This window comes from Heterodontus francisci, chromosome 38 (assembly GCF_036365525.1).
Source record: "Heterodontus francisci isolate sHetFra1 chromosome 38, sHetFra1.hap1, whole genome shotgun sequence".
NCBI lineage: Eukaryota > Metazoa > Chordata > Chondrichthyes > Heterodontiformes > Heterodontidae > Heterodontus > Heterodontus francisci.
Genome location: NC_090408.1, coordinates 11,703,300 through 11,715,529, shown reverse-complemented (window position 1 = coordinate 11,715,529; position 12,230 = coordinate 11,703,300). Strand labels below are relative to the sequence as shown.

The 12,230-nt window shown below is 45.4% G+C and overlaps 1 protein-coding gene across 1 annotated transcript in view; it reads left to right on the top strand.

Annotated features, from left to right (window-relative positions):
• LOC137352303 (transmembrane channel-like protein 3) overlaps positions 1-11,256 on the top strand; it is a 256,257-nt gene extending 245,001 nt beyond the window's left edge. The window contains exon 22 of the mRNA XM_068017590.1: positions 10,395-11,256. Coding sequence (XP_067873691.1) covers positions 10,395-11,256 — 862 coding nt within the window. The remainder of the gene's footprint in view (positions 1-10,394) is intronic.
• Positions 11,257-12,230: the final 974 nt, after the last annotated feature.

Below are 12,230 nucleotides of genomic sequence, written 5' to 3'. Positions count from 1 at the left end.
TCTCTGATCCTTGTTCCCTTTTCTGTGGCTTCCCCCTGAAAGTGCAGGATTATCCCTTATAGTCCCAAGCACTTCACAGGAACAATTATCAAACAAAATTTGACAGCTAACCATATAAGGAAATAGTAGGACAAGTGATCAAAAGCTTGGGAAAAGAAGTAGATTTTAGGGAACGCCTTAATGGAAGAGAGAGGGATAGAAAAGTGGAGACGTTTAAGGAGGAAATTCCAGAACTAAGGATCTGGACAGCTGAATGATGGAGTGATGAAAATTGAGGCTGTGCAAGAGGACCCAATTGGAGATGTGCAGAGAACTTGGAGGGTTATAGAGCTGGAGGAGGTCTCAGAGAGAAGTAGGGGTGCGACCATGATCCAGGGTAGCGTAATAGAACATAATCATTCTTTTTACTTCCATTTAAAAAAGTATTCCTTGATGTATTTTAAGAGTGGTAACTTGGTGCAGTTTTATTATATAGCTGAAATTAGGTTTATCAACAAAGATATGCATTTTTATTAAGGGGTCTAGTGTACTATCTGTGAGTAACCTGATCTAAAATCACTGAAAATGACTTAGAAAAAACTGTTTAGAATTATTTAATAGTTCCATTGATGTAAATTAGTAAAGTTTTGATCTGAAAATTTTTTTTTAAATGTGTCAACCAGTGTGCCTAAGAAAATGAGAGCAATTTGAAGAGTCTTCCTGCACCAGCACAATTGGTGGAATCTCACTATGTTAACCTGGGGGAGGGGGGGCAAGGCCAGCTTTGTGGGTGGGACCTGATTTAGGCAAATTGAATCTTGAACCAGCTTAAAAGATTGCACCAACACAAACGTAAGTTGAATTGGTTGTAACTCACCTACTTTTAAAATTCATTGATCTTTTGTACTGGTTTGGCTAATTCCTCTGAGATTGTGATGGAACCTGAGCGCAGGTTCCCCTCTACAACTTTAAGCATACATGTCCACTGTCAGCATTTTACAAGAAAATCAGCCTTTTTCACTTGAAATGGAAGTTGTCAATATTAACCAATCAGATTGGTTAATATTGGTTAATATAGACCCCCAAACAGCAGAGGTGATGAAGAGGATGGCATTAAACAGGAAATTAGAGATGTATGCAATAAGGGTGCAACTGTAATTATGGGTGTCTTTAGTCTACATATAGATTGGGCAAACCAAATTAGCAATAATACTGTAGAGGAGGAATTCCTGGAGTGCGTACGTGATGGTTTTTTGGACCAATACATTGAGGAACCAACTAGAGAACAGGCCATCCTAGACTGGGTATTATGTAATGAGAAAAGATTAGTTAACAATCTTGTTGTGCGGGTTCCTTGGGGAAGAGCGACCATAACATGATAGAATTCTTCATTTAGATGGAGAGTGAGAGTTGATTCCGAGACTAGAGTCCTGAATCTAAATAAAGGAAACTATGAACATATGAGGCGCAAGTTGGCTATGATAGATTGGGGAAAGTTACTGAAAGGGTTGACAGTGGATCGGCAATGGCCAGCATTTAAAGAGTGCATGGATGAATTACAACAGTTGTTCATTCCTATCTGGCACAAAAATGAAACAGGAAGGCTGGCTCAACTGTGGCTTACAAAAGAAATGAGGGATAGTATTAGATCCAAGAAGGAGAAATACAAAATGGCCAGAACAAGCAGCAAACCTGAGGATCGGGAGCGGTTTAGAATTCAGCAAAGGAGGACAAAGGGATTGATTAAGAAGAGGAAAATAGAGTATGAGAGTAAGCTTGCAGAGAACATAAAAACTGACTATAAAAGCTTCTATAGATCTGTGAAGAGAAAAAGATTAGTGAAGACAAATGTGGGTCCCTTACAGTGAGAAATGGGGGAATTTATAATGGGGAACAAAGAAATGGCAGACCAATTAAATACATACTTTGGTTCTGTCTTCACAAAGGAAGACACAAATTAACGCTCAGAAATGTTGAGGAGCATAGGGTCTAGTGAGAAGGAGGAACTGTATGAAATCAGTATTAGTAGAGAAATGGTGTTAGGGAAATTGATGGGATTGAAGGCCGATAACTCCCCAGGGCCTGATGGTATGCATCCCAGAGTACTTAAGGAAGTGGCCCTAGAAATAGTGGATGCATTGCTGGTCATTTTTCAAAATTCTATAGACCCTGGAATAGTTCCTACAGATTTGAGGGTAGCTAATGTAACCCCACTATTTAAAAAAGGAGGTAGAGAGAAAACAGGGAATTATAGACTGGTTAGCCTGACATCAGTAGTAGGGAAAATGCTAGAGTCCATTATAAAAGATGTCATAGCAGAGCACTTGGAAAACAATGACAGGATCGGACAAAGTCAATATGGATTTTTGAAAGGGACTTTCAAATCATGCTTGAAAAATCTGCTAGAATTTTTTGAGGATGTAACTAGTAGAATAAATAAGGGAAAACCAGTGGATGTGGTGTATTTGGACTTTCAGAAGGCTTTCGATAAGGTCCCACATAAGAGATTAGCATGCAAAATTAAAGCACATGGAATTGGGGATAAGGTACTGACATGGATAGAGAACTGGTTGGCAGACAGGAAACAAAGAGTACAAAGAGTAGGAATAAATGGGTCTTTTTCCAAGTGGCAGGCAGTGACTAGTGGGGTACCGCAGGGATCAGTGCTAGGACCCAACTATTCACAATATGTATTAATGATATAGATGATGGAATTAAATGTAATATATCCAGGTTTACAGATGACACAAAGCTGGGTGGGAGTGTGAGCTGTGAGGAGAATGCAGAGAAGCTCCAGTGTGATTTGTCAGGTTGATTGAGTGGGCAAATATGTGGCAGATGCAGTCCTTTTGGGCCTCCTTATCTCGAGAGACAATGGATACGCGCCTGGAGGTGGTCAGTGGTTTGTGAAGCAGCGCCTGGAGTGGCTATAAAGGCCAATTCTGGAGTGACAGGCTCTTCCACAGGTGCTGCAGAGAAATTTGTTTGTTGGGGCTGTTGCACAGTTGGCTCTCCCCTTGCGCCTCTGTCTTTTTTCCTGCCAACTACTAAGTCTCTTCGACTCGCCACAATTTAGCCCTGTCTTTATGGCTGCCCGCCAGCTCTGGCGAATGCTGGCAACTGACTCCCACGACTTGTGATCAATGTCACACGATTTCATGTCGCGTTTGCAGACGTCTTTATAACGGAGACATGGACGGCCGGTGGGTCTGATACCAGTGGCGAGCTCGCTGTACAATGTGTCTTTGGGGATCCTGCCATCTTCCATGCGGCTCACGTGGCCAAGCCATCTCAAGCGCCGCTGACTCAGTAGTGTGTATAAGCTGGGGATGTTGGCCGCTTCAAGGACTTCTGTGTTGGAGATATAGTCCTGCCACCTGATGCCAAGTATTCTCTGAAGGCAGCGAAGATGGAATGAATTGAGACGTCGCTCTTGGCTGGCATACGTTGTCCAGGCCTCGCTGCCGTAGAGCAAGGTACTGAGGACACAGGCCTGATACACTCGGACTTTTGTGTTCCGTGTCAGTGCGCCATTTTCCCACACTCTCTTGGCCAGTCTGAACATAGCAGTGGAAGCCTTACCCATGCGCTTGTTGATTTCTGCATCTAGAGACAGGTTACTGGTGATAGTTGAGCCTAGGTAGGTGAACTCTTGAACCACTTCCAGAGCGTGGTCGCCAATATTGATGGATGGAGCATTTCTGACATCCTGCCCCATGATGTTCGTTTTCTTGAGGCTGATGGTTAGGCCAAATTCATTGCAGGCAGACGCAAACCTGTCGATGAGACTCTGCAGGCATTCTTCAGTGTGAGATGTTAAAGCAGCATCGTCAGCAAAGAGGAGTTCTCTGATGAGGACTTTCCGTACTTTGGACTTCGCTCTTAGACGGGCAAGGTTGAACAACCTGCCCCCTGATCTTGTGTGGAGGAAAATTCCTTCTTCAGAGGATTTGAACGCATGTGAAAGCAGCAGGGAGAAGAAAATCCCAAAAAGTGTGTGTGCGAGAACACAGCCCTGTTTCACACCACTCAGGATAGGAAAGGGGTCTGATGAGGAGCCACCATGTTGAATTGTGCCTTTCATATTGTCATGGAATGAGGTGATGATACTTAGTAGCTTTGGTGGACATCCGATCTTTTCTAGTAGTCTGAAGAGACCACGTCTGCTGACGAGGTCAAAGGCTTTGGTGAGATCAATGAAAGCAATGTAGAGGGGCATCTGTTGTTCACGGCATTTCTCCTGTATCTGACGAAGGGAGAACAGCATGTCAATAGTCGATCTCTCTGCACGAAAGCCACACTGTGCCTCAGGGTAGACGCGCTCGGCCAGCTTCTGGAGCCTGTTCAGAGCGACTCGAGCAAAGACTTTCCCCACTATGCTGAGCAGGGAGATTCCACGGTAGTTGTTGCAGTCACCGCGGTCACCTTTGTTTTTATAGAGGGTGATGATGTTGGCATCGCGCATGTCCTGGGGTACTGCTCCCTCGTCCCAGCACAGGCATAGCAGTTCATGTAGTGCTGAGAGTATAGCAGGCTTGGCACTCTTGATTATTTCAGGGGTAATGCTGTCCTTCCCAGGGGCTTTTCCGCTGGCTAGGGAATCAATGGCATCACTGAGTTCCGATTTGGTTGGCTGTATGTCCAGCTCATCCATGACTGGTAGAGGCTGGGCTGCATTGAGGGCAGTCTCAGTGACAGCATTCTCCCTGGAGTACAGTTCTAGGTAGTGCTCAACCCAGCGGTCCATCTGTTTGCGTTGGTCAGTGATTATGTCCCCCGATTTAGATTTGAGGGGGGTGATCTTCTTGATGGTTGGCCCAAGAGCTCTCTTCATGCCATCATACATTCCTCTGATGTTTCCGGTGTCTGAGGCCAGCTGAATATGACTGCATAGGTGTTGCCAGTAGTCGTTTGCGCAACGCCTAGCTGTTCTTTGTGCAGTACTTCTGGCTGCTTTAAGTGCTGCGGATGTTAAATCGCTGGGGGCTTTCTTGTAGTTCAAAAGTGCAATGCGCTTAGCGGCTATGACAGGTTCCAGCTCTTCATTATGAGATTGAAACCAGGCTGCATTTCTCTTCGCACTTTTGCCGTAGGTGGTCAAAGCTGACTCATAGATGGCGTCTCTGATGTGGGCCCACTTGGTCTCAGCATCCCCTGTGGGAGTGTTTTGAAGGGCTGTTACAAGTGAATTTAGAAATTTTTGTAACAGCTGTGGGTGAGAAATTCTGCTCGTGTTGATGCGCGGGTGGCCCTTCTGCTTGGAATGATGCAACTTCTTTGGTCTGAGTCTAACCTTGCTGCACACCAGGGAGTGGTCGGTGTCGCAGTCCGCACTGTGGAAGCTGCGTGTGATTTGAACACTGTTTAAGGCGGCTCGCCTTGTGACAATGAGGTCTAGCTGGTGCCAACGACGTGATCTTGGGTGCCTCCATGAAACCTGGTGACAGGGTTTAGTGTGAAAGAACGAGTTGGTGATGCAGAGGTTATGATAGGTACACAACTCAAGCAGTCTCTGCCCGTTCTCATTCATCCTTCCAACGCCATAGCGCCCAAGGCAGGAGGGCCATGAGTCATGGTCGGCCCCAACCCTGGCATTAAAGTCCCCCAGCAGGAATAGGTGTTCGGTGTTGGGGATGCTGCTAATGATGTTATGGAGTTGTTCATAGAACTGGTCTTTAGCTTCAGGTGCGGAACAGAGTGTTGGAGCATAGATGCTGAGTAGGTGTACTGGACCAGAGGTGGTGAGCAGTTGGATGGACAGTATGCGTTCCGAGCCATTTGAGGGAGGCTCTATCATGCTGAGCAAGGAGTTTCTGATGGCGAAGCCCACTCCATGCTGTCTTGGTTCTTCAGGATCCCTGCCCTGCCAGAAGAAGGTGTAGTCTTGCTCTGCTAGAGAGCCACTCGCGGGGAGGCGAGTCTCCTGAAGTGCTGCAATGTCCACATTGAGTCTACTGAGCTCGTTGTTAATGATGGCGGTCTTCCGAGAATCGTTGATTTGTGTAAGGTCTTCCGACAGGCCAGGACACATAGTTCTGACGTTCCAGCTTGCAAAGCGAAGGGCTGGTACCTTCTTTCCTTTTTTCATGTTGTTTGGTGCGGTGTATCAGTCCACCTTTCGGGCAATGACCCTGAGCTCCAAGCACCCATTGAAGCAGGCAGACTGTGGCGGGACAGAACCTTATTGACCGGGGGCTGCCCGGTTTGAGGCGGGCGGTAGCTGTCCAGTGAGGTGCAATGACCTCTCCCACCGACAAAGGCAACCCGTGGCGCCCAGTTTCTACGCCAATTTATCTGGACTTATAACCCGTAACTGCTGCCTTCCATGTTGTTTCAGTCGCTGTGAGGCAACTATGGAGTGACCTCTCCATGGCGCATGCCTGGGCAAATTTATGGAGGTTGAGAGTTGCCCAGTCGTCAAAACCCCCCTCTCGGCCTTTCTGGTGGGGTCCAAAGGAGTGCAGGACACGACGTTTGGCACCAGTATGGCTGCAGGAACTGCCGGAAACATGCCAAAGGTGACACATGACCGCCTACGGGGTTCCGCTCCGGATTTTCTGTTAGGGTTTACTCCCTTAGCCTTGGTCTCTCCCGAGACGCCCACAAGGCAGTGGGGTTGTTGGGGCCCCTACACAGGTGTAGGATGGTGCCGGTGGGAGGAGGGGATGCAAGGGGGAGGGGTAGAGGGAGGGGGTGGGGGGGTGGTGCAGGGGAAGGGGGTGCGGGGTGAAGATGGTGCGAGGGGGGGGCGGGCTGGGACGGGGTTGTGAGGGGGTGAGCTGAGAGGGTGGAGCAGGGAAGGGGACGGGGGTGGGGGGGGTAAAGGGGGGGGGGAGGGGGGGTGGAATCTGGTGCAGGTAATAAGCCATTTCCTCAGTGCCCACCATCGACGTCCGGAAAGCTCATCCACGTCCTTCGGGAGGTGAAGCATCATTTGGCAGACTTAGAGGTGATTACATTTGCTAAGGGCAGATGCGGTATAATGTGGATAAATGTGAGGTTATCCACTTTGGTAGCAAAAACAGAAAGGCAGATTATTATCTGAACGGCGATAGATTGGGAGAGGGGGAGGTGCAGTGAGACCTGGGTGTCCTTGTGCACCAGTCGCTGAAAGTAAGCATGCAGGTGCAGCAGGCAGTTAAGAAGGCAAATGGTATGTTGGCCTTCATAGCGAGAGGATTTGAGTACAGGAGCAAGGATGTCTTGCTGCAATTATACAAGGCCTTGGTGAGACCACATCTGGACTATTGTGTGCAGTTTTGGTCTCCTTATCTGAGCAAGGATGTTCTTGCTATGGAGGGAGTGCAGCGAAGGTTCACCAGACTGGGATGGCAGGACTGACGTATGAAGAGAGATTGGGTCGATTAGGCTAGAGTTTAGAAGAATGACAGGGGATCTCATAGAAACCTACAAAATTCTAACAGGACCGGACAGACTAAATGCAGGAAGGATGTTCCCGATGGCGGGGGAGTCCAGGACCAGGGGTCACAGTCTAAGGATAAGGGGTAAGCCATTTAGGACTGAGATGAGGAGAGATTTGTTCACCCAGAGAGTGGTGAACCTGTGGAATTCTCTACCACAGAAAGCAGTTGAGGCCAAATCATTAAATATATTCAAGAAAGAGTTAGATATAATTCTTAGGGCTAAAAGGATCAAGGGATATGGGGAGAAAGCGGGAACAGGGTACTGAGTTTGGATGATCAGCCATGATCGTATTGAATGGCGGTGCAGGCTCGAAGGGCAGAATGGCCTGCCTACTCCTGCTCCTATTTTTCTATGTTTCTAACTGGTGGAACTGAAGGTTTTAAGATGCAGTCTATTGGACACTACTGTCTCCACTGCTAGTTGTGCACAAAATGTTTTCAGATGAGTTGATGGTTTCAGAGAGTTGTTGTTATAGTTGTGTTTATTTAATGTCTGTCCCTGTAAAAGTTACATTTAACAAGTAAGCTGCTAAAATGCAGCTTCTCAAGGATACTAATTTTCCTCAAAGGGGCTTGATGCCTTGTTTTATGTGAAGGTTCATTTTCTTCAAAACTGGTTGCAAAATATTTTTTGAGAAAGCACAGCCTGATCCTACTGTATAAATGTTAACTTAGTATATTTAAATATCACTGTCAATGCACTTTGCAGAATTTGGAAATAAAATAGGGAGACGGAGTGGTGATGAGATTTTCTCAATTTAAAGAATCACTGAGATTCCAATATTTTGGATTTTACTATAATGTATTACTGTGTTCTTATAATATAGACTGTCAGCCTATTGGTGTGTGGGGATGTGCTTGGCTATGATCTGTAACTTTGAAAGCTCTTTTCAGTTTGAGATGGAAGTAGATCTTTTTGTATTGAGGCTGGAATAGAAGAATGAGCTGGTACTGTCCATATCAGAGCATCCACCGTTCAAGGGATAATGAGATTAGTGATATTAATAACCATCTAATAGATTGCAAACCCCAGATTGCAGCAGTCAGGTTCACGTGAGACCACAAAAAATTTAGCTCCTCTTTCCAGCAAATCATGTTTTGGTGCATTTTTCTTGAATGATTACAGTGTGCGATGGGTTTTTTAAAATTGAACCTTTTTAGGTTATAAATCCTTCCCTGCTGGGAGCTGCTTTCATGAGCTTTTAGGCTTTCGCACTGCAATAAAAGTGATTGAATGCTGTGTGTACCTACAGTTCAAATTATGCCAAGCCCTTGTCACACTGCACTTCCAGTCTAACTCCCTGTTTTTATGTGTCGTTAGGACTACACTGAAGATGATCTGTTAGCTTTTTGGAAGTCTGTTGGTCAGCATGGGTCAGGTTTCGTGGTTGACATATAAATGATGTAAAAATGGAGAGCAGCAGTGTGATTCATTTGGGAAAATAACTATTATTTTATGTACTTATAGAAAACAGCATAAGATTTTGTTGTAGTTTGAAACGCAGTCCATATTACTGAATCTTTTCTGCAAAATTGCAGTGACATTGAGGCTTTATATGATAGAAGTTACTAGACAACTATTTTATTTTCATACCTTGCTGTTGTCCAGGCTTTCAGAGAATAGCACATGATGTTGAATAGTGCATGTGTTTGGTACATGATTTAGCACAGTTCTGAACATTGACTTTTCTTTCACTTTCCCCTCTGTAAAGAAGCAGTGGAGGTGAAATCTGCCTTGGGGAGTAGCACAAAACGGTTGTCAGTGAATCAACTGCCTGTTTTACACTCTGCCTCAATTTTCTTTTTAATGGGGTTTAAAACAAATGGTCTATTTGCTATTGCCAGTTTTCTGTTAGTGCCCAAATGCTAATTCTCACCTTTACCATTTGGGCGCTAATCTGGAGGAGCGGATCGCCTGTACATTGTGGAAGCTGCCTGATTGTTCCCCTGATTTCGGGGGCGTGGGGGAGGGGTGGCTGGATGCAATCCATTCTCCTAGGTTACTGCCCGGGTTGTGAAGGTGAAAGTGAAAATGAAAATGACCCAAATTTCTACTCCAATATGACAACAAAGAACTGGTAGCCGTATCCCTGTGGATGTTGATCACTAATTACATGGCGAATGGAACACTATGACCCCAAGCAGACCACGCTGAGATACGACTGATTTTGGTGAGCGGAGTCATCAGCGTGACCTGGTCATACACCAGCACACAGCCTATGTGTCTACAGTCGAGAGTGGTAATGGGAACACATTCCCTTCGAGTGTCCTTGGAGCCTTCAGTTCGCTCTTGGAGTTTATTTCCAGTCCAATGATGTAGTCCTTAACATTGATGAGAATGCCTTTAAGCTTGGGTATAACTTTATGTTATTAGTTTGTGGTGTAAATAATGGGAAAAAATGCCAAGACAGGCAATTACTCCTAAACTGGCAGTAGCTGCAGACAAATCCTTCTGACACATCACAGCCTTCAGGTACGTCTGCTGCCCAGGTCCCCAGTGGATGTATAAAAGTGACTCGGAATGATTTTACAGACATCATTTGTAACATGGAACTATCCTCCACTCACTGCAATTTGCTGGAGAAATAATCTGCTTTAATCAGGTGATTCTGCTATAGTTTCAGTCATGAGATTTTTTTTTCTATAATTCCTAGTGACTATGTTTAAATCGACTGCTGTAAAATAGACTCTGCTGTTTGGTGTAAAATAGACTCTGTTTACTTTAAATTTTGCTCTGCCTCCAATTCATTGGCTCACACCAATACATCAGTACCCACCTTGTCATTTTTTTACTGCAAAAAAGGCAAGTCCCTCCCCACGTGAAGATAGGGGTTTTACTTAGGAGGCATGCCAGGGAGAACGAACTTAAAAAGTGAGGCTTAATAACATGCTTTTTTTTTAAATGCAAGTGTGGAAAATATTTCCACTCATGCCCTCTAACTGACTGTGAGTTTATTGATCACTGAAACTCTATCTTTACTTTCTCACTAGGAATCCAGGTGTGTTTCAGGGAGGCACAAGTGGCCACTACAGAGGAAAACCATCCGGCCGGGCAACCAAATTACCTGAAGACGTTCGGCCTGATGCCCCATTTAGGAAATGCATCAGACCACTGCACTATTCACCTGCAGAAGGGACTCCACAGATGATTCTAGGTCGCAGAGTGCACACAGCCCGTTACATACTGGTCAACGAGCGCGAGCCAAGGAAGAGATTCATGCGCCCAGCCACTCGAATCCCAAAGCATTACAAGGTGGATGAGTCTAGTGGGGTGGTGGAAATGTTGCCAAGAAATCTGAAAAGGTATGCAGTTCACGGAGGACAACGAACGAATCCACAACTACACTTCAGCGAAGAGGAGGAGGATGAGGAGGAGCTAGAGCAAGGTACATTTAGCAGGTCACCTCGCCCCCACTCGCTGTCTGATCTCCACCAGCCGACTCGCTTCTACATCGGGGATAGTAAAGACAGTCGTATGTTGATCGGAAAAGACGTAGCCCAGATTCAGTATGAGTGTGAGGACTGTGAGCCGCTGCAGAATCCTGTGGATCCTGGGTCATCGCACGTTCAGCGGAATAGCAAATGTCCAGCACCTACCAACCAAAGCGTAGGAGCTCACGTCAAGTGGAAACCGAAGCACAAAGCAGACCAATCGCTGACCGAATCGGACTCTGTATCGATAGCATCGAGCAGTGACCAGCAGAATAGCAGCACCGATCAGTACATCCAGGTCATCCACAGTAAGGACAAGTACTTGAAATCTTCCAACGAGAAGCTAAGTAGAACCAAGTCAAGAGCAAACATTGAACTAAATGTCACAGAGGCAACTGATCTGATATGTTCAAATGTCTAGACCAGTCCCTTTGCAACCACATAAGCAGGAACAATATAGAACTCGCTACCACATGGAGTAGTTGAGGCGAATAGCATAGATGCATTTAAGGGGAAGCTAGATATGTGCATGGTGGAGAAAGGAATAGAAGGATATGCTGATAGAATTAGGTGAGCGAGGAGACTTGTGTAGAGCATAAACAGTAGCATAGTCCTGTGGGGCTGAATGGCCCATTTCTATGCTGTATATTTTATGTAATTCTATGTAGTATAGAAGCTCCATGATCTGATTCAGAATAGGACATCTGTCAATTTAAAAAAAAAATTGCATACTATCTTCTTAGCTCACTAATATTATGAGGGTTGTTTCCAAAACTGATTTTTGTTGGGTAAGGGCATGATGGGATATGGACCAAAGGCAGGTTAATGGAGTTAAACTATAAGTCACCCATGATCTAATTAAATGGCGGTACAGGCTCGAGGGCCTGAATGGCCTCCTTCTGTTGCAATGTTGTTAAATGTACTGCAGCCTTCTCAAAATTAGCTAAGTAGGAGATGCCGCTGATCGCTTAACTAATTTTAGAACCATCAATGCTTTGAACAAGTTTCACCTGCTAACAGGTTACAGGTAAAGGGGCTGGAACTGTGGAGCAAAGTCTATGTCTGCTGAGTTAGTATAGATTTACCCTTATGAATCAGCAATTGTCCATGACTTTTAAAAGGAGTGTCTTAGCTAAAAAAAAAGGACCCTCCCTCTCGTTAATCACTGGTTTTCCAACAAAGAACATCCACTTTGTGGCCAATGAAAAAGGTTTTGAACTGGGTGCACTCATTCAAAAAATGCTCTGTTTGCTGACAACACAACCACTAGGTGGCGCAGTACTGTCACAAACGCAAATGCAGCCTCATCCACTGAAACGTCACTGTCTGCGACATCTCAGGCAGCTGCCAGTAATAAAGATGGCACTGTTCAATTTGACACTATAAAGCAAATTA